Source organism: Oncorhynchus kisutch, linkage group LG8 (assembly GCF_002021735.2).
Source record: "Oncorhynchus kisutch isolate 150728-3 linkage group LG8, Okis_V2, whole genome shotgun sequence".
Lineage (NCBI taxonomy): Eukaryota > Metazoa > Chordata > Actinopteri > Salmoniformes > Salmonidae > Oncorhynchus > Oncorhynchus kisutch.
Window position 1 is genome coordinate 30,994,804 of NC_034181.2, and position 27,948 is coordinate 31,022,751.

Consider the following 27,948-nt stretch of genomic DNA (forward strand, 5'->3'; position numbering starts at 1 on the left):
AAACCCCAAACAGCAAGCAATGCAGGTGTAGAAGCACGGTGGCTAGGAAAAACTCCCTAGAAAGGCCAATACCTAGGAAGAAACCTAGAGAGGAACCAGGCTATGTGGGGTGGCCAGTCCTCTTCTGGCTGTGCCGGGTGGAGATTATAACAGAACATGGCCAAGATGTTCAAATGTTCATAAATGACCAGCATGGTCGAATAATAATAAGGCAGAACAGTTGAAACTGATGACAGTAGCGTGTGTCAAAATAACATTATTTCTTTCAGTTTGTAAAAGCAGTACAGAACACCGTAACCAAGAACAACCACCGGGAATCCACACTCAGACAATGGCTCAATTATCCAGCATCTGTACAGGTGGACAGGCACATCCGATCACAGCAGAGCAGAGCATTGCTTCCCATTCACAGCCTTTTTATGGAACTAGTGGTGTTCGAGCCTCAGAACAAAGAGAGGCATTGTGAGGGTGCTCTGGGAGCCATGCAGCATGTCCGGGGGAGAGAGGGGGAGTGGGAGTCCAGACTGCGCTTGCAGGGCCAGCTGAGGGGGGCTGGCCCGGACCCGAGGTCCACTGGGCTGCTGTGCTGTGCTGACTGACTGACCACCCAGTAGCGGCTGTACTAGAGGAGTGGCTGTGTACGTCAGCCCAGCTCTGGAGTCTGTCCCTCTGACCCAACCCCACTAATTCACACTGCTAGAGTTAGAGATGAGCTATCTGAGCATGTTCGAGTCATCAGCGCTCTGCCTCCATCAGAGGGCCCTCATTACTGTTTGAAGCTGCTTCAGCAGTGAGTCAGTCTGTCTGCAAATGACTGAGTAGTACAGTCTTGCTCCAGTGTCCATAGAGGACAGAGCACTGAAACAGGGACAATGTAACAGTGGGAAGGCCCAAAATCTGTACCCATTAATTTTCATCCACAACCAGTCTCTATTAAATCCAAATCTTATAGAGAATGATTATGCCTGTATAATCATCATTCTAGGAAGAGATAATGACACAGTGATGTCCATTGTTAAATTACAGCGCTACTATGAAGGAGATAATCCTGATCAGCTAACAAGATTACCAGAGACCTAATGGCAGCTACCAAGTCCAGACAGACTACTTCCAGTGACACCATCTCCTGAGCAGTGAAGATTAGGCTCCGCTGCTGTTATACCCAGGAGGGCTCCATTCACTTAGTCTACTAGTAACAGTCATCACACACAAACCTACCCACCTGCTCTGCTATCATAGGAACACAGAGGAACGTACAGAACTCTGTGTCACAGAAGACATCACTTTGGATTGATCAAAGGGCAGACATATCCTTTGAACCCCCTCTGGGTTTGCCTGGCAGTATCATTGACATGTCTGCTGAGTCTGATAGGCAGCTGTCTGTCTGCCAGTGTTTTTGGGGGCGGGGTGCCAGCCTGGCCTAGTGATGTGGCCACTTCTCAATCTGATTAGGCGTGTGGACCATAAGAGGAAATTACATGGCGGGGGGTGGAGGTAGGGTGCGGAGGGTGGGCGATTGTGGCGGGCACTCGACTCAGCTGCTGGGCTGGTTATAGCGAGGCGGGCTGACCGGGCTCCTAGGTTAGAAAGAGGCGGGAGCAAGACGGACAGACAGACAGACCTGGGCTTCCTGGGCTAATTAGGAAGGCGTGGGGCCGTCACTGGGGTTAATCACATTAAGACTGGGTGGGGGAGACAGGGAGGATTACACGCACTCTCTTCTACACTACCACTCTCTCTTGCTCTGATGCTGGTCAACAGACAGCTAGGGGCAACACTACACCCAAATAAACAATCTATTAAAACGACTCAAATAAAACCCATTGGAAACTATTTGAACTGGGATTGGAAAGTTGTGAACAGGTTTTGGGTGTCAACTGAATGCCTTATAATTCATAACTGTGCATGTATGCATTATAAAGATGGCTCACCAGAGTTAAACTGGGACGGTCACAAGTGTGCACCCAATCATACACTATCTATAGCTCACCTGTGCCCGGATGAGTGCCTCAAAGCTGGGCTGAAAGTAGTCGATGCGGCTGTGGTAGAACTTGGGCATCTCATCCAACAGCTGCTTGTTCTTGGATTCAAAGTCCTCCCTGACTGGTCTCAGCTCCTCCCTGGCCTGGACAGATTAGGGCAAACAGAAGACCAGTTGAAGCTTTAGCATACATACCTAGGACTGTGGCGGTCATGTCAGCCAGTGATTGTCAAGCAAATAACTGCCGGTCTCACAGGAATTGGCAAACATATTTAGCACACATGGCCTGCAAGCCACTGGCTTCCACACATGGCCTGCAAGCCACTGATGTAGATCTTTGGAACATCTAAACTCAGCAAAAAAAGAAACGTCCCTTTTTCCGAACTGTCTTTCAAAGATAATTTGTAAAAATCCAAATATCTTCATTGTAAAGGGTTTAAACACTGTTTCCCATGCTTGTTCAATGAACCATAAACAAGTAATGAACATGCACCAGTGGAACGGTCGTTAAGACACTAACAGTTTAAAGACGGTAGGCAATTAAGGTCACAGTTATGAAAACATAGGACACTAAAGAGGCCTTTCTACTGACTCTGAAAAACACCAAAAGAAAGATGCCCAGGGTCCCTGCTCATCTGCGTGAACGTGCCTTAGGCATGCTGCAAGGAGGCATGAGGACTGCAGATGTGGCCAGGGAAATAAATTGCAATATATGTACTGTGAGACGCCTAAGACAGCGCTACAGGGAGACAGGACGGACAGCTTATCGTCGCAGTGAGAGACCACATGTAACAACACCTGCACAGAATCGGTACATCCGAACATCACACCTGCGGGACAGGTACAGGATGGCAATAACAACTGCCTCAGTTACACCAGGAACGCACAATTCCTCCATCAGTGTTCAGTCTCTCAGCCTATTGCGGACAGAGGATGGACTGAGGGCTTGTAGGCCTGTTGTAAAGGCAGGTCCTCACCAGACATCACCGGCAACAACGTTGCCTATGGGCACAAACCCACCATCGCTGGACCAGACAGGACTGGCAAAAAGTGCTCTTCACTGACGAGTCACAGTTTTGTCTCACCAGGGGTGAGGGTTACACCGAGGCCTGTACTCTGGAGCGGGACCGATTTGGAGGTGGAGGGTCCGTCATGGTCTGGGGCGGTGTGTCACAGCATCATTGGACTGAGCTTGTTGTCATTGCAGGCAATCAACACTGTGTGTTACAGGGAAGACATCCTCCTCCCTCATGTGGTACTCTTCCTGCAGGCTCATCCTGACATGACCCTCCAGCATGACAATGCCACCAGCCATACTGCTCGTTCTGTGCGTGATTTCCTGCAAGACAGAAATGTCAGTGTTCTGCCATGGCCAGCGAAGAGCCCGGATCTCAAACCCATTGAGCACGTCTGGGACGTGTTGGATCGGAGGGTGAGGGCTAGGGCCATTCCCCCCAGAAATGTCCGGGAACTTGCAGGTGCCTTGGTGGAAGAGTGGGGTAACATCTCACAGCAAGAACTGGCAAATCTGGTGCAGTCCATGAGGAGGAGATGCACTGCAGTACTTAATGCAGCTGGTGGCCACACCAGATACTGACTGTTACTTCTGATTTTGATCCCCCCCCTTTGATCAGGGACACATTATTCCATTTCTGTTAGTCACGTCTGTGGAAATTTTTCAGTTTATGTCTCAGTTGTTGAGTCTTATGTTCATACAAATATTTATATATGTTAAGTTTACTGAAAATAAACGCAGTTTTTTCATTTTTAAAAAGTCTAATAAATCCATCCATGTTATATAGCCCACACCATCACAATAAATCCATTATTTGTTTTAGACTGGTCTAAAGAAATATGATATGAAGAAAATTTAGTTTATTTCAGAAGAACAGAATAGCATACTCTTGAGTTGTCCTTATGTTAGGCCCTGATCTGGTTATGCAATATGGCTGTTGGCTACACTAGTTCATTTAGCAGACAAGATTTGCTTAGAATTACATGGCATTAGTTTATATTATTTTGTTGTATGAATAATACAAATGAACATGGCTGAAAAAAATAGAAAGGATATTTTCTCCAAATTATTTGAGGGGGTGTACACGTGCGGCTATTCTGTGTTGGAAGGTTAACAAAGAAACAGGTCCTCCTATATGCTTAATTTAGAGTTATTTATGCATCTTTAGTTGCGATACAAACATTGGGCTATATGTTGCAAATCTTTTTGTACATTCTAAGGCTATATGATGAGACTCTAATGATGATTTGAAAAAAGTTGCATGAGCTCTGCTTTGTTTCTTGCACAGGCTGTACACACTTCATCAATCTTTCATTCACAATTTGACAAGCACTTGATAATGCCTTGAATTTCCCGGCGTCATCCCCTTTGCGTGGCCATAATGCACCCTAAAAAAATATACATGCCTTTTGCGGCCAGTGACCGTTGTGCCCTTGGTGAAAATAATAATTATAATTCCCTTCTCCTGGCTGTGTGCTCCAAAGCACTTCTCACCTCCACGGTTCTATCAGATAGCTAAATTCTTATTAGCCAATGGCCGTCACGATTGAGTCTTTCTCACAGGCTACAAGTGAAGACAGACACATCAGGGACGCAACTGCACACGTCCTTATCCGAGGTGCATGTTTAAGGTATTGGAAGAACTGTCCACATTTACTTTTTCAGCAGCCAACAAGATGAGTAGGCCTAACGAACAGCAAAAGCACATTGCATATAGAAATGTTGCGCAACATGAGCTCATGGACTGTCAAGAAGTGTTTGATTAGATTTTCGATTACATTTGCATTGATGTCAGAGTGATTAGAGGGACAATAGAGTGTCGAGTACCAGGCAGTTAGCAAGTTTGGTAGGCTACTAAAGACCATCAGCAGCATCAGAGCTTGGAGAAGTCTAATTAACATGACTAAACGGTCACGTGGAATTTAACTGCCGTCATAACTCGTGACCGCCGGTGTGGCGGTAATACGGTCACGGTAACAGACCTATGCATACCTCAATCACTACTGGGGCTCAACCATAACATATCAGCTACGTTCTCAGAAATGTAATCTGTCAACAACAGTGAAAAACAACAGGAGAATGAAAATGTCTTCCCACAGAGAAGAATAGAGAAAAAATAAAAAGCCTAATCACGATCACAAGTGAGGAGGAGTGGGTTATGTGGGAAGAGTTGGCTGTGTGCAGACCACACCACCGCTGATCAGGAACGTGTGTGATGTATTAGTGGGTAGTCTGGTGGGCATTAAGAAAGAGATGATATCTCAATGAATAGGCAATGATATAGAGTGCGCAATGTGTGTGTGCTCGAGAGGGGATATAACATATGTAGAACAGAATCACCTGTGTGAAGTAATATTTATCTTAAGTAACTCCCCTGTGTGTCTGTCCTTTGTGAGTCTTTAAATGGCATGTTAGTGTTTGGTCCAGATCATTTCTCTAAGAGCTGTGAGATTCAAAGGCCAGGGACATAGGGGGCCTCTTGACTCTTTGTGCCACTGACAATGCTTTTCTCAATGTGTGTGGGTGGCCACCCATGTGAGGGTGTGTGAGCCCAGGCAGCGCTGCATTGATATCTGTGAATGCTGCCCTAGAGGTCTCAGCGAATGTGTCTACAATACTAAATGACGTGCCCGTTTATGTGCAGCAGTGCCTTTTCAAAAGGCAATACTTGACAGCCTGGTCGCTTGTGTGGGTGAAAAGAGTGCACATGTACATGTTCATATCCAGTCAGCATTTGTACCTTGTTCACTTATTGATCGTATTCAAAACACTGACACCATGCAAGGCAAGAGCTTAAAGCCTGATTTATGTTGCTCAACAGACAGATTTCAAGTGGACAACACACGTGCCAGCAGCCGCTTTTAGCACAGTTCTGTTACATATATAGTGTACCTGGTGTAGTTTGACCATGATGGGACCGGTCTTCTCCTTCTCTTCATACTTCTCTACCTTGGACTGTAACCTCTTGTAGTCCTGTAGAGCTTGCTCCCTTCGTTTCACGGCCATGTTGAGGCTGGGGAACACACTGCTGTACCTGAGACACACAGAGACACAGAGAATGAGATCTAGGCGCAGAGACTGACAGAGATACTGCTGGACCACATCATGGAGACAAAGTGACACTGCTTTGTACCGGAGATATACGTGGACATAGGCCTAACGAGAAACGATACTGCTCTGTGAACATAGACAGGCAAGAGCCCTGTCAGAGGAACAACTGCCTATTAACAGACAATCTGAATGATTCTTCCTACTTAATGCAATGTGCTCTCAATTCAGACCAATACATCTAAACCAATCATACCAACTGAACCCTAAATGTTGTCTTGAAATAATAAAAATGTGCATAGAAAACTGCTCTTTAAGATCGAAAGACTGTAAAAAAAATAAAATAATCTCTGCTTTTTCTGAACCATTGAGAACTTTTTGAATTGGGGTTTACAGGTGTGCTTGTGTGAGGTCACCTGGATCGATACGCATGTAACACAGAAAAGCGCCCTCAAGTAGGAGACCTCTTAGTGTAGACTAGAGACACGGTCCTTGGTTGTTAATATTGAATTACTCTAGTGCAAATGGCATGAAACAATTTATTCAGTTTCAATTAGGTTATTCAAAATGAAAATACATTCTTTCAGAGAGAATCCTTGTCTTAGGTACTAAAAATAGGAAACACTCATCTGTAACTTAGCAACAGGAGTCCGTGCCTCATCCTGGGACTTACTTTGCTCCAACACACTGGTTCTGTGCGTTCTGCTTTTATTGGGAAATACAGTGCAGAAATGCAGCTACGCCACTTAATTTGCAAAAGATGAACATTTTCCAAACTACAAAACAAAAATGGTTGCCAACCTGTTTAGTCAGACAATCTAACCAAGTGTCACACATTTGAGAACACTAATATATTTTGTGTGATTATATATAGGCACAGTAAGACAGGTGTCATATTCACCATGCATGTTTAATTACACAGGTCTAATGCACAGGTCTAATTCATAACCTGATGACATTGCTTTGATTTTCTATTAATCATCTGAGATGATTTCATACAGGCTGCAGATACAGTGGGGCAAAAAAGTATTTAGTCAGCCACCAATTGTGCAAGTTCTCCCACTTAAAAAGATGAGTGAGGCCTGTAATTTTCATCATAGGTACACTTCAATTATGACAGACAAAATGAGAAGAAAAAAAATCCAGAAAATCACATTGTAGGATTTTTTATGAATTTATTTGCAAATTATGGTGGAAAATAAGTATTTGGTCAATAACAAAAGTTTCTCAATACTTTCTTATATACCCTTTGTTGGCAATGACAGAGGTCAACCATTTTCTGTAAGTCTTCACAAGGTTTTCACACACTGTTGCTGGTATTTTGGCCTATTCCTCTCCTCTAGAGCAGTGATGTTTTGGGGCTGTTGCTGGGCAACACGGACTTTCAACTCCCTCCAAAGATTTTCTATGGGGTTGAGATCTGGAGACTGGCTAGGCCACTCCAGGACCTTGAAATGCTTCTTACGAAGCCACTCCTTCATTGCCCGGGCGGTGTGTTTGGGATCATTGTCATGCTGAAAGACCCAGCCACGTTTAATCTTCAATGCCCTTGCTGATGGAAGGAGGTTTTCACTCAAATCTCACAAAACATGGCCCCATTCATTCTTTCTAGACACGGATCAGTCGTCCTGGTCCCTTTGCAGAAAAACAGCCCAAAGCATGATGTTTCCACCCCCATGCTTCACAGTAGGTATGGTGTTCTTTGGATGCAACTCAGCATTCTTTGTCCTCCAAACACGACAAGTTGAGTTTTTACCAAAAAGTTCTATTTGGTTTCATCTGACCATATGACATTCTCCCAATCTTCTTCTGGATCATCCAAATGCTCTCTAGCAAACTTCAGACGGGCCTGGACATTTACTGGCTTAAGCAGGGGGACACGACTGGCACTGCAGGATTTGAGTTACTTTGGTTTCAACTCTCAGCAGGTCATTCACTAGGTCCCCACCGTGTGGTTCTGGGATTTTTGCTCACCGTTCTTGTGATCATTTTGACCCCACGGGGTGAGATCTTGCGTGGAGCCCCAGATCGAGGGAGATTATCAGTGGTCTTGTATGTCTTCCATTTCCTAATAATTGCTCCCACAGTTGATTTCTTCAAACCAAGCTGCTTACCTATTGCAGATTCAGTCTTCCCAGCCTGGTGCAGGTCTACCATTTTGTTTCTGGTGTCCTTTGACAGCTCTTTGGTCTTGGCCATAGTGGAGTTCGGAGTGTGACTGTTTGAGGTTGTGGACAGGTGTCTTTTATACTGATAACAAGTTCAAACAGGTGGCATTAATACAGGTAACGAGTGGAGGACAGAGGAGCCTGTTAAAGAAGAAGTTACAGGTCTATGAGAGCCAGAAATCTTGCTTGTTTGTAGGTGACCAAATACTTATTTTCCACCATAATTTGCAAATAAATTCATTAAAAATCCTACAATGTGATTTTCTGGATTCTTTTTCTAATTTTGTCTGTCATAGTTGAAGTGTACCTATGATGAAAATTACAGGCCTCTCATCTTTTTAAGTGGGAGAACTTGCACAATTGGTGGCTGACTAAATACTTTTTTGCCCCACTGTAGCTATAGCGTAGTTCCTTGGTATGCTACTCTCACTAGCGTAAAGTGTGCCAGTGATTCACTTTTTCCTCAAACAATGAGCCAATCTTCCTTTCCCACTACTTACTATACAACAGGTGAAGGGAATTGACAATGGACCTGACAAAAGGTTGTGAAATCTAGTCGTCCTCAACACCGAGTAGAGTAGAGTAAGCCCTGTGAAGGGGTGGGCCGTTGGGAGGAGGGCAGTGTGACGTGAACTGGGCCTCAGACAAGCTGTGGATTGTTTCCCACAGGAAGTTGAGAAGGGAGCGGCCTTGTATCGTTTTGGCGACGTCACAGAGCCCAGCCCCACAGCCCACGCTCTTCCTTTATTTATAAAACATCACTTTGGCTCAGTTAACAGCAGGCAGCGCAGAGTGGATGCCTTCCTCTAGTAGTTTACTATCTGCCTCTTGCTCCAGTGTAGTGTTCACATACTTCGAGTGCCAGGGGATTATGCAACCACCCTCTAGGCACGAGTGCACTCTGAAACAATTCCATTGGTCCATGACATTACACACCACACTGGCTCACTAAAAAGGCACAAAGGCTGACCGCATTCTCCTCCACCAGAGCACATCACCTCACACCACCTCTGCATGGTGTCATGAGGTGCCATGATGTCTGATGACTACAGCAACGCAATAGAGTAGTAATGACAGCATTTAGGTCACTTAGTCACCCTCACACATGATCACATTGTAGGTAGGCGGTATCTGGTAGTGGCGACAGTCAGTCCTTCCTCTTAATGATGTGACTGAGAGAACACCTGTGTGAGCCGATATTAGAAGTTGATCCCGTCCTTCCACACTAATGATCTCCTCACTGTCCCAATGCTTTTATACCTAGAGGTAGAGCTCCAAGAGGATGCCAATGTGTCCGTGTTGTGCTCAGACTGTCTAAAGAGGAGCTCTGTGGGAGCCTGTCTGACTCAACTGTAACTCATGTAGTGGAGTGACAGTGGCTGTGTTTGAAGGTCACTGTACACGGTGCGTAATGATAGTTTGGGCTGGATCGCTGGCTGGGTTGGACATTTCCCTAGATGTCTCTGGACTGACGTCCACATACTGACCGGTCAGCTCCAGACCAGCCTATATTTACTCCAGCCGTGTCTAGCCCAGGTTCTGCTGGACCAAGGGCGCACTACCACCGTCTGTGTGACTGGTCATTTAGGGTGTGGTGGCTGGCTGAAAATAGCAGGTGGACAAAAATAGCAACTGGTCGACAGAGCTTGTTTATGACAAGCTGATCCATAGCTGGACCGACACAACCCGACAGTCAGCCAAACCCCAGTCTGGACCAACCAGCCCAGCTGGAGCTGACCAGAGACCTCGGAGGAACCTTAGTCTGGCAGGCTCACTGACCGCTCCACTTAACACCGTCAATTTCACATTACTAAAATAACAAAAAGGTATCTCTAAGAATATGTTGACCTCCCATATCTCACTATGAAATAAGGGACTAACATCGAAAGCCAAGATTACTCATAAATTATGCATATTTTGTGATTGAATAATGAAAATACAAAGTATACTGAACAAAAATATAAATGCAACATGTAAAGTGTTGGCCCCATGTTTCATGAAATGAAATAAAATATTTTCCATACGTACAAAAAGCTTATTTCTCTAAAATGTTGTGTACAAATTTGTTTATATCCCTGTTAGTGAGAATTTCTCCTTTGCCAAGATAATACATCCACCTGACTGGTGTGGCATATCAAGAAGCTGATTAAACAACATGATCATTACACAGGCACACCTTGAGCTGGGGACAATAAAAGACAATGCAACAGATGTCTCAAGTTGAGGGAGCGTGCAATTGGTATGCTGACTCCAGGAATGTCCACCAGAGTTGTTGCCAGAGAATTGAATGTTAATTTCTCTACCATAAGCCGCCTCCAACGTTGTTTTAGGGAATTTGGCAGTACGTCCAACCGGCCTCACAACCGCAGACCACGTATAACCATGCATGCCCAGGACCTCCACATCCAGCTTATTCACCTGCAGGATCGTCTGAGACCAGTCACCCGGACTGCTGATGAAACTGTAGGTTTGCACAACTGAAGAATTTCTGCACAAACTGAGAGAAATCCTCTCAGGGAAACTCATCTGCATGCTCGTCGTCCTCACCAGGGTCTTGACTTGACTGAAGTTTGGCGATGTAACCGACTTCAGTGGGCAGATGCTCACATCTGTACACAATTCCTGGAAGCCGAAAATGTCCAAGCTCTTCCATGGCCTGCACTCACCAGACATGTCACCCATTGAGCACGTTTGGGATGCTCTGTATTAACGTGTATGACAGCGTATTCCAGTTCTTGCCAATATCCAGCAACTTTACACAGCCATTGAAGATGAGTGGGACAACATTCCACAGGCCACAATCAACAGCCGCATCAACTCTATGCAAAGGAGATGTGTCGCGCTGCATGAGGCAAATAGTGGTCACGCCAGATACTGACTGGTTTTCTGATCCACGCCCATACCTATTTTTGTATGGTATCTGTGACCAACAGATGCATATCTGTTTTCCCAGTCATGTGAAATCCATAGATTAGGGCCTAATAAATGTATTTCAATTGACTGATGTCCTTATATGAACTATAACTCAGTAACTCAGTGACTTCCGGCGCCGACAGAGATGTCCGCCTCGCTTCGCGTTCCTAGGAAACTATGCAGTATTTCGTTTTTTTTACGTATTATTTATTACACTGGTACCCCAGGTAATCTTAGGTTTTATTACATACAGTCGGGAGGAATTACTGGACATAAAGCAACGTCAACTCACCATCATTACGACCATAAATACGACTTTCCCGAAGTGGATCCTGTGTTTTGCCCACCACCCGGGACAATGGATCGGATCCCAGCCGGCAATCCAATACAACGACTCCGTAAAAGGGGCAGACGAAGCAGTCTTCTGGTCAGGCTCCGGAGACGGGTACATCGCGCACCGCTCCCGAGCATACTACTCGCCAATATCCAGTCTCTTGACAACAAGGTTGATGAAATCCGAGCAAGGGTAGCCTTCCAGAGAGACATCATGGCTCACTTGAGACAGGCTATCGGAGTCGGTACAGCCAGCTAGTTTCTTCACGCATCGCGCCGACAGAAACAAATATCTGGTAAGAAGAGTGGCGGGGGGGTATGCCTTATGATTAACGAAACGTGGTGTGATCATAACAACATACAGGAACTCAAGTCCTTCTGTTCACCCGACTTAGAATTCCTCACAATCAAATGTCGACCGCATTATCTACCAAGAGAATTCTCTTCGATTATAATCACAGCCACATATATCCCCCCCAAGCAGACACATCGATGGCCCTGAACTAACTTTATTTTACTATGTAAACTGTAAACTACAAATCCTGAGGCTGCATTCATTGTAGCTGGGGATTTTAACTAGGCTAATTTGAAAACAAGACTCCCTAAATTCTATCAGCATAACGATTGTGCTACCAGGGCTGGTAAAACCCTAGATCATTGTTATTCTAACTTCCGCGACGCATATAAGGCCCTCCCCCACCCCCTTTTGGAAAAGCTGACCACGACTCCATTTTGTTGCTTCCAGCCTATAGATAGAAACTAAAACAGGAAGCTCCCGCTCTCAGGTCTGTTCAACGCTGGTGTGACCAATCTGTTTCCACGCTTCAAGATTGCGTTGATCATGTGGATTGGGATATGTTCCGCATTGCGTCAAACAACAACATTGACGAATACGCTGATTCGGCGAGCGAGTTCATTAGCAAGTGCATTGGCGATGTCATACCCACAGCAACTATTAAAACATTCCCAAACCAGAAACCGTGGATTGATGGCAGAATTCGCGCAAACCACTGCTTTTAACCAGGGCAAGTTGACCGGAAACACGACCAAATACAAACAGTGTAGCTATTCCCTCCGCAAGGCAATCAAACAAGCTAAGTGTCAGTATAGAGACAAAGTAGAGTCGCAATTCAACGGCTCAGACACAAGAGGTATGTGGCAGGGTCTACAGTCTATCACAGATTACAAAATAAAAACTAGCCTCGTCGCGGACCAGGATGTCTTGCTCCCAGACAGACTAAACAACTTCTTTGCTCGCTTTGAGGACAATACAGTGCCACTGACACAGCCAGCTACCAAAACCTGCGGCCTCTCCTTCACTGCAGCCGACGTGAGAAAAACATTTAAACGTGTTAACCCTCGCAAGGCTGCAGGCCCAGACGGCATCCCCAGCCACGTCCTCAGAGCATGCGCAGACCAGCTGGCTGGTGTGTTTACGGACATATTCAATCAAGCCTTATCCCAGTCTGCTGTTCCCACATGCTTCAAGAGGGCCACCGTTGTTCCTGTTCCCAAGAAAGCTAACTGAGCTAAACGACTACCACCCCGTGCACTCACTTCCGTCATCATGAAGTCCTTTGAGAGACTCGTCAAGGACCATATCACCTCCACCCTACCTGACACCCTAGACCCACTCCAATTTGCTTACCGCCCCAACAGGTCCACAGACGACGCAATCGCAACCACACTGCACACGGCCCTAACCCATCTGGACAAGAGGAATAACTATGTGAGAATGCTGTTCATCGACTACAGCTCAGTATTTAACACCATAGTACCCTCCAAACTCGTCATCAAGCTCGAGACCCTGGGTCTCGACCCCGCCCTGTGCAACTGGGTACTGGACTTTGACGGGCCGCCCCCTTGTGGTGAGGGTAGGTAACAACATCTCCACCCCGCTGATCCTCAACACTGGGGCCCTACCAGGGTGCGTTCTGAGCCCTCTTCTGTACTCCCTGTTCACCCACGACTGCGTGGCCATGCACGCCTCCAACTCAATCATCAAGTTTGCAGACGACACTACAGTGGTAGGCTTGATTACCAACAATGATGAGACGGCCTACAGGGAGGAGGTGAGGGCCCTCGGAGTGTGGTGTCAGGAAAATAACCTCACACTCAACGTCACCAAAACAAAGATGATCATGGACTTCAGGAAACAGCAGAGGGAGCACCCCCCTATCCATATCGACGGGACAGTAGTGTAGAGGGTAGAAAGTCTTAAGTTCCTCGGCATACACATCACGGACAAACTGAATTGGTCCACCCACACAGACAGCGTGGTGAAGAAGGCGCAGCAGCGCCTCTTCAACCTCAGGAGGCTGAAGAAATTCGACTTGTCACCAAAAGCACTCAAACTTTTACAGATGCACGGCAACTGCTACATAACCTACATTACTCATCTCATATGTATATACTGTACTCGATACCATCTACTGCATCTTGCCTATGCCGTTCTGTACCATCACTCATTCATATATTTTTATGTACATATTCTTCATCCCTTTACACTTATTTTATTTATCTGTTATTTTACCAGGTAAGTTGACTGAGAACACGTTCTCATTTGCAGCAACGACCTGGGGAATAGTTACAGGGGAGAGGAGGGGGTTGAATGAGCCTATTGTAAACTGGGGATTATTAGATGACCGTGATGGTTTGAGGGCCAGATTGGGAATTTAGCCAGGACACCGGGGTTAACACCCCTACTCTTGCGATAAGTGCCATGGGATCTTTAATGACCTCAGAGTCAGGACACCCATTTAACGTCCCATCCGAAAGACGGCACCCTACACAGGGCAGTGTCCCCAATCACTGCCCTGGGGCATTGGGATATTTTTTTAGACCAGAGGAAAGAGTGCCTCCTACTGGCCATCCAACACCACTTCCAGCAGCATCTGGTCTCCCATCCAGGAACTGACCAGGACCAACCCTGTTTAGCTTCAGAAGAAAGCCAGCAGTGGTATGCAGGGTGGTATGCTGCTGGCATAACTTGTGTGTATAAGGTAGCTGTTGTGAAATTGTTAAGTTAGATTACTCGTTGGTTATTACTGCCTTATCGGAACTAGAAGCACAAGCATTTCGCTACACTCACATTAACATCTGCTAACCATGTGTATGTGACAAATAACATTTGATTTGAATTAAAATCTTTGAAATTGTTGCATGTTGCGTTTATGTTTTTGCCGTTTGTTGTGTAGGCTAGGCTAAGTGTAAAAAGCGTAAAGACAGAGTATGTTGAATATGTGCCAGCAGAACCTCCGTTTTGATAGAGGGTAGGTTTGCTCTGCCGCAACATGCCTTATGCTTTGACTCTTAATGGAAAGTGAGAGGACTAACGCAAGCTAGATACCTGATCCACCAGATATAAAAAGGCAAGAGCAGAAAACCCCCCAGATAAGGCAGCGGGGGGGTTTGGCTTGAGTCTAGACTGAACATAAAAACATACAAATAAAAAACATTTCTGTGATTAAAACGTAGGCTAGTTTATAGGCTACGTCATTTTGAGTCACCCCCTTAAACACATCTAATTGCTACTATTTCACAACAACAGAAATCCAACAGCACCTTAACTCCCATAGCAGGCTAAATTAACCAGAGTGTCGGGGAAGTCCATTTCCCAGCCTTGCTAGCTTAAAGGAGCAGTGCTGGTTTGCCCTGCCACTGCTTGGACCAGAGCACGTCTTTACGACAGAGCTGCCTTCAGTCTTACCCAAAAGAGCAATGGAGCAGAACGGGTTCGGCTAGGAGGCCCAGATAACAGCAACGACTCATGCCCACACACTCCCCCTCCCTCCACATAAACAGACTGATGTCATTCACTGATCCCGCTGAATGGATGGAGAGAGACAGAGAAAGAAAAACAGGGAGAGAGAAAGAGTTAGAGGTATGGAGACAGGGAGAGAGACAGATAAAGGGAGAGACTGAGGAAGAGGGAGACAGATAAAGAGAGGGAGAGAGAGAAAGGGAGAGAGAGAGAAAGGGAGAGGAAGAGAAAGAAAGGGAGAGGGGTGAGGAGAAAGACTGACCTTTCTGAGCTCATTATTTCCTGGATGTGTTAATACAGTGAGTGTTAATGACCCAACTAAGTGTGGCCTAAATGTGAATACACACCGGCCGGCACGTACATGCAAAGCCCATTGAAGGGACAAATAAAACCCTCCATTAAGAGACTTTCCAGGCTCGGACCATTCTCTGCTCCATTTAAGATTCCACACATGTTCTTACAGATCGACACAAAAACATCAAAAGAGTACTGAGACTTCAGAAACAATGGTCAACATTCAGTTACTGGTGGACTAATGGAAGGTTAATGTATGGTGGCTTAATAGATCAGTCCTCTATACCTCGATGATTAATTACATTACGCTGTGCTTCAACACCATATACAGCAAAAGGGCTGGCGGCTTGTATTCACCATCTTAAAACATTGTTTATGCATGCAGGACTAAATCTACTACTTCCTGACCTATTTCAATCTCATATAAGTGAGAGGCTAACTTCATCTGGCCTCAGAGCCCATCCTGTTAGTACAGTGACTCCCCACAATGTGTTTGTCCAATGCAATATGTGTGTACTGTCCTGAGACAAGTCCTGCTCTCCAGCCAATCTCCTGCCCTTGGCCCAGGAAGCTGGGCCCTCTGCCATATTCAGGGCCTGCCCACACGTCCGCCTGCCGCCCACCAGGAAGAGGAAATTAGAACCATTCCATCCTGTCACAGCTCCGGCACCAGAACACAAGAGGAAGAGGCCAATAGCACACGCACACATACACTAACTCATAGCATTCTTATGTTCCATCAAAGTTCACTTTGTGAAGGGTTTGATATGAAAAGATCAGGGATTTCAGACCGATTTGTGGTTATAAACAAAAGTTAAACACACAAATTCACCAGACAGACACTGGCAAGCGCACCAAGTCTCTCTTTTTCAAACACACACACACACACACACACACACACACACACACACCCACCCACCCACCCCGCTCCAAAAAACAGCCTCCGGGGAGGGGTCAGCAGGAGGAAGTAGGACCTTAACAAGCACTACGGAAGACGGGTGGGATCCTTGCTCCCGGCCTGGCCACTCCCTCTACCGCCTCTGCACTGTGTGTGTGTGTGTGTGTGTGTGTGTGGTGCTTGGACGGACGGGGGCGAGAGTAGGGAAGGGGAACCAAGTAAACTTTCTTCCAGACACACCACCACAGCAGCCCCATTCACTCCCCAGTCCAGTCCAGTTTTACTATCAACGATGCTTTATTACAGAGCCTTCTGGAGCTAGTGCTAAGCTCCCCTTAAGTGTGTGCTCCTTCCCACTCTACAGACAGAGCAGCTTTTAAGACACAGCAGCTGCTGCTGCTTGTGATGTATTAAAAACATGCAGACAATAGGAGAGGTGCAGGTCCAGATAGACACTTACTTTTTCAGAGGATCGATCACCGTCTTTGAGATCTGGTTCACCTATGGACGAACAAACACGGGTCAAACATTCATTTAAAAAGTCCAGTACTTCTCGTAAATTGAAAGGGAATGTCTTTATTACTTGAAATTTGTTGTCAAAGTTAATTACTTTAAGTTGAACAAAATACAAAATAGTCCCACTCATTAACAGCATGATAAAAAATAAAAAATATTGTGCATTTTCAAACAGAGCACTCAAGACAATAGAGGGGAGGGAGGTGAGGCGGGTTGCAAGAAACTTTTGTGACGTTGACTCTTTTATTGTACACAAGCCCCGAGGAGAAACACCTGAATATTCATAGAGCTGAACAATACAAAAGGATGCAACTGTCAGGGGACGGACATGAAAGCTAAGCCCCACTGATTTCAAATCCTGCGGAGGGTGGGCTGCCTTACAAGATGAAAGTTCTTTGCAAACAAACATTTTAACAATAACAGTTTATATTTTCCTGCATTCTCCTTCTCGGAGCCGACAGGGGAAGGGAGGGGGGGGGGGGGGGGGGGGGGGGGGGCTTTGTTAAGTGGAAGTAAATGAACATCTCATCTCGAGGCCTCCAGCCCGGGTGCCAAAGTCTCATCGACAGAAGTTGGCAAACATTTAATAAAGTTTACAAAGTCATTTACATTGCAGATTCAAAATGACTCGTAGATCTACGTCTCTGACAGAACGCTAAGTTAACCCGCCAAACAACTCCAGTGAAGAGTATCGTTCAAATCATTTCAATGAGGAATAAAAGTGGCAAGACAACTCCATGAAGTGACAGCTCCATGAGAACAATGAGCCTAGTACAGCTAATCAATCATTCACTAGTTATTGGAAGGATAGTCAATCACAGAACATAAGAAGCAAATACTGTACAACAGCAAAGCTTTGTGAATGCCCTGACAGTCTCTGAGAATATACACCCACACACACACAAACAATCGCAAGGCATCTTTCCAAATACATAATGCGAATGAATGTAGTTTGAGAGAACCAATAACAAATAAGTACATGGGAATTCACATTTTCCTCTGTTTTACATATTCACACCATCCCCCCCTCCCTGGGAGAGTGAAAAGGCTGGAGCTGCGCTGCTGTCGAGGTGAGTGCATGCAGTAAGCAGGGAGAACAACACCAGCACATTTGCTTAAGCATGCTGGTGCCCTCTACCCTCTGCCCTTTCCCACAGAGAGGGGGGCAGGACTATTCAGCTGAGGCCCAGCAGTGCCTGAGGCCGGAGCTCTAGCAGCAGTCTCTGTGAGTGAGTCACGGGGCAGAGGCCATCCCGGCACACAGGCCTCCCAAAAATACATGCAGATCGCGGAGGAAATCAATACCCCTCCAAACGGAGCATCCGCTACTGCTCAGCCGCCATTTTCACTAGGGCTTGACTTCAGCAGCAGTATGCCGGGGGGGCTCCGCGCCCTCCTCAGCCCCAGAAATAAACACACAGGCCTGGGCCACTGCTGCCTTCATTATCCCTGCACGTTTTATCCGCTCGCTCAATCGCAGCCCCCGCGGCGAATCATCTTGTCTCAACAGAATGTTTGCTTCGGTGTCTGTTTTGCTTGAGCAGTTGAGTCGTTGGCGGTGCCGTCAGAAGGAAGAACAGCCAGCTTGGAGGGAGAGCTGGTGGAGTATGATTCTGGTGAGCTGCGCTGGGCTTTAACAACTCTGGACTCCTGAGGAGATATTCCAAATATTGAACCAACTGACCAACCAAGGGCCTAGAAAAGCTTTGCCGTCAGGTTTCAACCAGTTTAACGAATGCCAAGCTAAGCGGCACAGAGAAACATCCTGTAGCAGAACACGGTCATGTTAAACATCTTGCTGACTGAGACTGGCTGAAAAAGGAGGCCCCTAAACTCAAGTACCATTTTGTGATAACAGAAGGGTTGCATGTCAAAACTCTCTCTGAAGGCCACTTAAAAATCACAAAGAAAAAAAACAAGCAGGCTGGATATGATGGAGAATCATGTATTTTGTATTATTTTCTAACTGCTTCGCCTCCAGAAGTGAGAAGGTGTATTTGGCTCCATGCTGCCTGGCTGGAGCACTGTCCAGCAGACCATGGCCATGAAGCCAAGGAAGGAAATTACACCCTATGGAGCCAGCCAACGCCTCCACTCCTACACACTGTAGAGCAAACCTGCACCTTTTGTTATTGACCTGCAAAACACCAGGGATGTTAAAACATTTTTTTTTAAAGAAATACAATACCGCATTGACATCTAGCTGTTCCTGACCGTATGACTCAAAGTAGCTCAAAACCAATTCGAGATGATTTGGAAAGCTCAAATAGTCCAACAAGATGAATGCTGTGTAGTGCAAAGCTGGCCTCCCAGGTTGTGTGAAGGTGATGAAGGTTATTAGCGTAGTCAAAGGGAAGAGGGCTCAGAGGAAAACAGTAAGAGATGTTAACTACCCTTTAGGGTCTTGACACTGTTTAACTAAGAGGGAAGTGGAGAAGGAAAGAGAAAAGCAGACTGAAAATGGATACTCTTAATTGCCTACATTTCATAACAGTTGGGTAGAAAATATTGGCAATGCTTCTGCTTTTGTAAAGATTCCAGAATTTGAGCTGAAAGGATTTTGATGTTAAAATGTATGAAAATGTTACTCATTTCCAATCTTCAGAAGACATTCCATATTAAATACAGTCCAAATTGAAGGACTGTTCTTCTTGGCAGACCACTAAGAAGCAACCCACCATAGGTCACAAGCTGTGAACCTCAAGCAGTCACCACACTTAACTTTGTCCAGTCATTTCAAATGGCTACTGTAGATCTTGATTACATCTGAGCACAGTTTACGTGGTGTATGTCTCTAGTCTTTGCTTGAAGAATGCCTTGTTGTTGAGCGCTTGAAAGGAATTCACAGAGATCTTCAGAATATGTACAGAGATGAACATTGGTCACTCAAGGTAAAGCCACCAGCAAATAAAAGGATGCTGGGAAAACTAGTCAAAGGCAAAAGCACTCTTCTGAAGATATAGTATAATCAGGTCTCGTACTATTTATTTTCTTCTGCATTCTTGATGATCAGTGTGATTCCCTGTGTGACTGACTTCTCTACCTTAACAGAGCTGCCTCTCACAGTGCAATGCCCTGTAGAAACACATGCAATGCCAACCCTATGATTTCCTTAGCAATTACCTGCAGCGATGATTTTAATCCAATATGTGAAGCACACATGGCAAATAACATAAAGGAGCTAAGAATTGTAGAGTAGAATTGCTCACAGAGAGGGACTGGGGAAGATCATGCAGAGAACAGATCCCGTTAAAACAGCCTGTGACATTCCCAAGTGAAGCTATTCCATAGTATGAGTTATTTTAAACACTAGTGAGTCACAAATGCATCCGATCTACAGCTCTCTGATATTTGACAAAGATGAGCAGCTAATAGACCAGTGTGCTGCTGGAGGCGCTTTCAAAAGACGAGAAGAGATCTTGAGTGAGATGATTTTTTTTCTCGTTCACACAGTTACGCAATATTGACAATGATGAAAATACACTTAGGCCAATCAAACCCTTTTGGTTTCTGCCCTTTGAGTGTTTGAAGAGAGGGCATATGAGGCATATCTGTCAGAATACTGAATAAAATGCCCATAGGTAGAGCTGTGAAAGCTAGGCTGGAGGAGGGTTTCTTCTACCACTGTATAGGTCTCCCTGCCTAAAAGAGTATATCGTTTATTTTGGTTTCAATAGACAATTTCGATGCACCCCACTTAGAATACAATCTAGGAGAATGACTCGGCTGTGGTGTGAGGCAGTGTGAGAGATGCACGGACAGGTCCTGACACTGACCTTCTCCTGGTTAAAGGAGTCCATCCTCTTCATGGCTGTGTCCAGAGCCGTCATGGACTCCAGGAAGGCCTGGTCCTGTTCACACAGCGGGTTACTGAGCAGGTCACCTGAGATCTTCACTGCTGCCTTGGACATCGCTGAAAGACATATAAAACAGGCAGAGAATATTAGTATTCAAATGGTAAAACTGGTCCTGAAAAAGAGGGAAATGGGAAGGGAGGGAAGGAGAGAGATATAGAGAGAAAGAAAAAAAGCCATAACCGAATAGAGAAACATACAGGTAACTGCCAAAATAAAGGAAACAACTAAATAAAGTGTCATTGGGTCACCACAAGCCGGAACAGCTTCAATGCACCTTGACATAGATTCTACAAGTGTCTGAAACTATTGAAGGGATGCAACACTATTCTTCTATGAGAAATTCCATAATTTGGTGTTTTGTTGATGGTGTCTCATGTGTCGCTCCAGAATCTCCCATAAGTGTTCAGTTGGGTTGAGATCTAGTGACTGATATGGCCATGTTATTTAGTTTACATCATTTTCATGCTCATCAAACCATTCAGAGACCACTCATGCCCTGTGGATGGGGGCATAGCAGCAGAGGTGAGTAGCCGTGCCAGGACTGACACTGTGGGCATTTGACAGACACAAAAGTTAAATAAGCGAAAAGGAAAAGTAGGATAGAGAATTAGCAGCATCAGTTGGAGAGAGTCGAGGGGGTGGTGGGCTCGGCTGCTGTGATGAATATTCACAAAAGCACTGGGAATGTGTGCAAATGTTTCTATAGTGCCAACGCCAATTACAGTTAATCTGCACTCCTGACACTTTATCTTAGACACAGAGCACATATCGGATCACCGCATCACTGTCAAAATAAATTAGCTGCACTGGGGACATACAGAGAAGTTGATAAGACGTAAAGTAAAATAAAAAAAATCTAACTCAACTGAGGCCTCTGAGCTCTGAGGATCGGGTAAAGACACATTACAAAAAAATGTAATTAAGTATGTTAAAAAAAGCAGCTTTTCTGTGTACCTTAACAACAAAATGGTGTGGCCGCACACCGACCATTAGAAATATTAATGCGAGTAGGCTGCTGATTGGAAAACTCAGCCAATGAGCCAATATGACATCATGTTCTATAAGGAATTATAAACTGGGTGGTTTGGCTGACATCTGTGGTGTATCAGACCATATACCACTGGTATGACAAAACATTTATTTTTACTGCTCTAATTACTTTGGTAACCAATTCATAATAGCAATAAGGCATCTCGGGGGTTTGTGGTATATGGCCAATATACCGCGGCTAAGTGCTGTATCCAGGCACTCTGCGTTGCGCATATGAACAGACCTTAGCCGTGGTATATTGGCCATTTACAACACCCTCCTTGCCTTATTGATTAAATAGCAAGCTTTTTTTATTGTCTGTTTGAGATACAAGTTTGAGGTGGGTTTTTCAAGTGTTTTTTTTCTCCAATGTATACTTTGGCCACAAATACGAGTATAGAATGAGTCAGCAACATTATTTAGGTATGAGAATATGAACTTTTAAAAGTGTGATTTTCACTGGACAGTTCAATTTTAATTCCATAGTGTGTTCTAATTTTAGTTAGGTAATAAAGATGTGTTGCCAATGGTATAAATGGCTTGTGGCCAGTGATATCCTGACTCTATAAAGATTCATCTCTAATGACTTGTGGACTTGCCCCAGAAGAGCCCACAATTTCATCGTCTTACTTTAAATAGACTAGACAAATGATTGCCATTATGAAACGCTGTGTGGAGCACACTGTGCTGTGCAGGCAGGTCCACTCTTTGTTGTTTGGTGACAGTTGGTGGAGAAAGGACCTGTGCAACAGATGGAATCCATTAATTATAACAAGATGTTGACAGCTCTGATACTTTGATGAGGCATCATCCCATATTCCAGAGCACAAAGCAGAGGAAATGAAGAAGCCCCTCACTCCCCCATCCTTCCCCTCTCCACCCTCAGAGTAGATCGCTACCAGGGGCAATTTCTGCTACTGCTCCTCCCAAAGATTTCCATTTCCAAAAGCTCCAACAAAAAATAAATATTTTTCTTAGCAGTAGAAATGTAAAACTAGAATGTAAGCTGAAAGCTATGAGTAGGAAGAGTGTGAGAAACCTTTCTTATTTTTAAGGGCTACTGAAATTAGGGTAACATCATTTTCCAAAATTGCACAAGAGACATTGTCCCTGAGAAACCTGACAGGCAACAACAATTAAGGTGTCAGTAAATGTATGCCGAGAGTGTGAAGGAGATGAATGAGAGAAAGCTAATGATTTAAAGAAGATTTGTTCATGAAAGAAAACATGATCAGTGGGAATGTTTTTTCCAGAGACTGATCAAAATATGAACACTGTGTCAACAACACACCTATATCAGCCTCTGTGCTTTTCTTCATGTCTTTGTGGAGCTTCTTTGTCTGATCTTCCAACCTGTAAAATAAGGGAAACGTAGTTTTTTCAGTTCAGATTCTTGGATATCACAATAATACAGCATATAACATTTGGTTAGTATCAGTCCAAGTATAATTAAGCATCTACAGAGCAAACTGACAGTAGGATCATGTGTTTGCATTAAGCAGCTAGGGTAGGCAGAGGGCAGTACAGAAAAAGGGTCCACTGTGTGCAGCCTGATCAAATCACTAATGCCTATATAGAGCTCACTGACAGTCTTACTGGGATCTCAGTCCAACAAGAATGCTACAAATAAACACCTACAAAATAACCTACAGTACATTCGGAAATGATTCAGACTTTTTCCAAATTATGTTACGTTATAGCCTTATTCTAAAACTGATTGAATTGTTTTTTTTCATCAATCTATACAGAATACCCCATAATGAGAAAGCAAAAACAGGTTTTTAGAATCTTTTAGAACTGAACTGAAAAATAAACTGAAATATCCCATTTACACAAGGATTCAGACTCTTTATTCAATACTTTGTTGAAGCACCTTTGGGAGCGATTATAGCCTTGAGTCTACTTGGGTATGACGCTACAAGCTCAGCACACCTGTTTTTGGGGAGTTTCTCCAATTTTTCTCTGCAGATCCTCTCAAGCTCTGCCGGGTTGGATGGGGAGCGTCGCTGCACAGTTATTTTCAGGTCTCTCCAGAGATGTCGATTGGGTTCAAGTCCGGGCTCTGGTTGGGCCACTGAAGGACAATCAGAGTCTTGTCCCGAAGCCACTGCTGAGTTGTCTTGGCTGTTGCTTAGGGGTCATTGTTCTGTTGGAAGGTGAACCTTCGCATCAGTCTGAGGTCTTGAGCAGGTTTTCATCAAGGATCTCTCTGTACTTTGCTCCGGCATCTTTCCCTCGAGCCTGACTAATCTCCCAGTCCCTGAAAAACATCCCAACAGCCTGATGCTGCCACCACCTTACTTCACCGTAGGGATGGTATCAGGTTTCCTCCAGACGTGACGCTTGACATTCAGGCCAAAGAGCTGAATCTTGGTTTCATCAGACCAGAGAATCTTGTTTCTCATGGTCTGAGAGTTCCTTAGGTGGCTTTTGGCAAACTCCAAGCGGGCTGTCATGCCCCTTTTACTGAGGAGTGGCTTCCATCTGGCCACTCTACCATAAAGGCCTGATTGGTGGAGTGCTGGAGAGGTGGTTATCCCATCTCCACAGAGGAACTCTGAAGCTCTGTCAGAGTGACCATCGAGTTCTTGGTCACCTCCCTGACCAAGGCCCTTCTCCCTGATTGCTCAGTTTGGACGGCCGGCCAGCTTTAGGAAGAGTCTTGGTGGTTTCAAACTTCTTCCATTTAAGAATTATGGAGGACACTGAGTTCTTGGGGACCTTCAATGCTGCAGAAATGTTTTGGTATCCTTCCCCAAATCTGTGCCTCAACCCAATCCTGTCTCTGCGTTCAATTCCTTCGACTTCATGGCTTGGTTTTTGCACTGACATCAACTGTCAACTATGGGACCTTATATAGACAGGTGTGTGCCTTTCCAAATCATGTCCAACAATTTAATTTATCTTCAATCAAGTTGAAGAAACATCTCAATGATGATCAATGAAAACAGGATGCACGTGAGCTCAAATAAGGCATTTCTAAAAACCTGTTTTCACTTTGTCATTATGGGATAGTGTGTGTAGATTGATGAGGGAAAAAAATATTTCATACATTTTAGAATAAGGCTGTAACTAGGGATGCATGATTTATCGGTGAACTAGATGTCTAGTTTAACGCTGATGTTGAAGCTGACGTGCATACCTATATAGCGTAGTTTGCGCTACATGTGCAACACAGCATTCATTACCTAGCTCACAATATCTGCTGTGTGGATCGAGCAGTCAAGAAGTCGAGCAGTCACTTGAAAGAGTAAGAACATTTCAGTGAGAGAACTCAAAAGGCGAAATCCATTAAAGCCAAGATAATGGAATTCATTGCCCTTGACAATCAACCGTTCTCTGTCGTGGGTGATGTTGGCTTTTGCCAACTGGTCGAGCACTGGTACACACTACCAAGTGCGCCATTTGTCAGATGTTGCCCTAGCGGAGTTACACAGTTAATAGCGTCACTGCTGTTAGCTTCAAGACATACATACTATGGAACGCTGTTTGGGTCTTTGCGTGTCAAAAAAGATACAGTAGCACTGGCAAAGCTTTACAGAAAAAGTCTGCAAACAAGCAAACAGAGGCCACGAACGATGTGTTTACAATACCGCGTAGGTAATAAAGCATCATTTGTTTGACCACAACTTCTGGGCTAGCTAGCTTTAGCTTGGTACCTAGATAGCACCAATACAACCAGCCTGAAAACAATGACCAGTAGAAACTGCAGTCATTTTCATTATTCTTAGCAATGATCTAGGAATCCTTGTGAGCAAGTATTAGCTAGGTTGCCACTTGTTGATCGCCTATTGAAATTAAACTTCAGTTCATTCAAATAAATAGCTAGCCAGCTACTTAACTGTGTTGCCCAAAGCTAACATTATAAGCAGCCAGCTAGCTTCATCTGCCTAGTGAGTCTCGACCGGACTTGGTTATCAGTTGTGAAACTAGCCACAATAAGGATTAGGCACAATAGTGGACTTTGAGGTTAGCCTTCAAAATCATTGACAGAGATGCAAATGAATACAAATAGTAGAGTTATGCCATACTTTTATTTTGAAGGCTAACCGCAAAGTCCACTATTGTGGATAATCCCTATTGTGGCTAGCTTCACATAGATGGGTCCGACCACCATTAATCAAATAAAAACTGGTCTTATAAATTTGGGTTATTTTAGATGATGACACCTAGCTATATAGTTAGCTAGCTAACTATAGCTACTGAAACAGATTGTTGCTTTGCTATGTTTTTGGGGAAGAACATTGTTTCCATCCATGAGCTAGCTAGCTTTTTTTTTAAATGACCAGCACTCTAGGTGCGAGAGACTGATGAATCGTACTGATGAATCGTTGTGGCATGAAATACAAGTAATAGTTATTACACAATGTAAAAAAATGTATGAACACGTTAAATTATGTGACGTGCAGTCATATTCAGGTCCTGATTGGTCAACAAGCTTATTTGACACGTCAAAGGGTGTTATCTACTGGTCATTGTTGTCTTTTTTGACACGCAAAGACCCAAACGGCGTTCCATAGCAAAGACCCAAACAGCATTCCATAGAAATCCAGATTGAGAATGAAACGACTGAACAATGAAACCACACAGCAAGTGAAAGAAATAGGTTTTGATTATGTTTTACTGGTAATGGGGACATACGTAACTGCAGACAAAATAACTTTTTAGTCAGTGTGGTGTGTTTGTGTAACCTTTATTTAACTAGGCAAGTCAGTTAATTAAGAACAAATTCCTATTTACAATGACAGACTATCCTGGCCAAACCCGGACGACGCTGGGCCAATTGTGCCCTGCCCTATGGGACTCACAATCACGGCCGGATGTGATATAGCCTGGATTTGAACCAGGGACTGTAGTGATGCGTCTTGCACAGAGCCTTAGACCGCTGAGTCCATGTGAGTGTGTTAATTATTTAACTGTACTAGAATGCTTAAAAGGCCGCTAAAATTGTTAATATAGATTATCGGTACCGTTTAGTTTTTTGGGGGCAAGGAAAATATCGGATATCGGTATTGGCCAAAAATGTCATATCGGTGCATCACTAGCTGTAACGTAACAAAATTCAGAAAAGGTCAAGTGGTCTGAATACTTTCTGAAGGCACTGTATGAACTGGGACATTCAATACGATTACAAATTGCATTGATTTGATATAAAACACACTATTATGACACCCCTTTAGCTAATAAAAAATACTAGGATTGCTTCATGTTTCAGACAACTAAATTCTGGCATATAAGCATTTATGTCTTCAATCATCCCTCCTCATTCATTCAAATGATGGGTGTTAAAATAGCAATTATGAGAGTACGGAGGCTGTATCGTGTGTCGTTCATTATATCAATTAAGGGAAACGAGGGACTGTTTAGCAACTCCCAGGAGACTGCTGTCACATTCGTTTTCAGGGATTCATTAAGGGAGGGGGACTGAAAAAACAACAACGCTTTTCCCATTTCCTTGTCCAATCTGTGTTATCTGACAGGAGGCAGGAGAGTGTGAAGGCTGAGGAGGGCTCTTCTGGATCTCGGCCAGGTGTGCCAGAGGTCTGTTCCTACAAGGTGTTAATGGATGCCTGCTGAAGCAGCTGCTGCTACTCACTGCTTGGTGCCCCAACAGTTTGCCCTCTACTGCCGCCAACAGCCAGCCTCTCTACACTCCCTGCTGCTATGGTATAATGCCATAGGAGTATGGAATAAGCAGCTGATCTAAGGTAAAAAATACAAATACTGCTCTGGGATTAGAGATGCAAGACTTAACGTGGAAGGCATTGGATGCCTTCCACGTTAATTGGACCCCGAGAGGTCTTTAAAATGACATGGGTTATATTTCCAGTCAGATTAATAGAAATATTGAATTCAACAACAGTTCAAAGAGCTAGATGGCAGAATTACGTTCAGTAAGAGTTCCTGATATGGATCTGAAGGGAGTGCCAAGACGTCTGTATATGCCTGCTCCTCTTACTCATCATGTGTAAGGTATATTGTGGTGCCACGTCTCCTACTCAACAAAACCTTGAAGCGCTCCCACTCAGTCTGCAGGCCCATCGGGGAGTCTCTTTAACCTAAGACACACAGCAGGGGAGGGCCTCCTATGTGGTAGCTCACGGAAGGTCTTGGACAACAGAATGCTTTGAAC

At 44.6% G+C, this 27,948-nt stretch overlaps 1 protein-coding gene across 2 annotated transcripts in view; it reads right to left on the reverse strand.

Moving 5' to 3' along the window:
- bin3 (bridging integrator 3) overlaps window positions 1-27,948 on the reverse strand; it is a 39,071-nt gene that overhangs the window by 2,641 nt on the left and 8,482 nt on the right. The window contains exons 4-8 of one of the 2 annotated variants that reach the window (XM_020489935.2): window positions 23,107-23,168; window positions 20,706-20,842; window positions 16,874-16,914; window positions 5,889-6,030; window positions 1,991-2,125 (exon numbers count right to left, since the gene is read on the reverse strand). In XM_020489935.2, the coding sequence (XP_020345524.1) occupies window positions 1,991-2,125; window positions 5,889-6,030; window positions 16,874-16,914; window positions 20,706-20,842; window positions 23,107-23,168 (517 nt within the window). The remainder of the gene's footprint in view (window positions 1-1,990; window positions 2,126-5,888; window positions 6,031-16,873; window positions 16,915-20,705; window positions 20,843-23,106; window positions 23,169-27,948) is intronic. The other variant, XM_031830104.1, reaches the window with a different exon arrangement.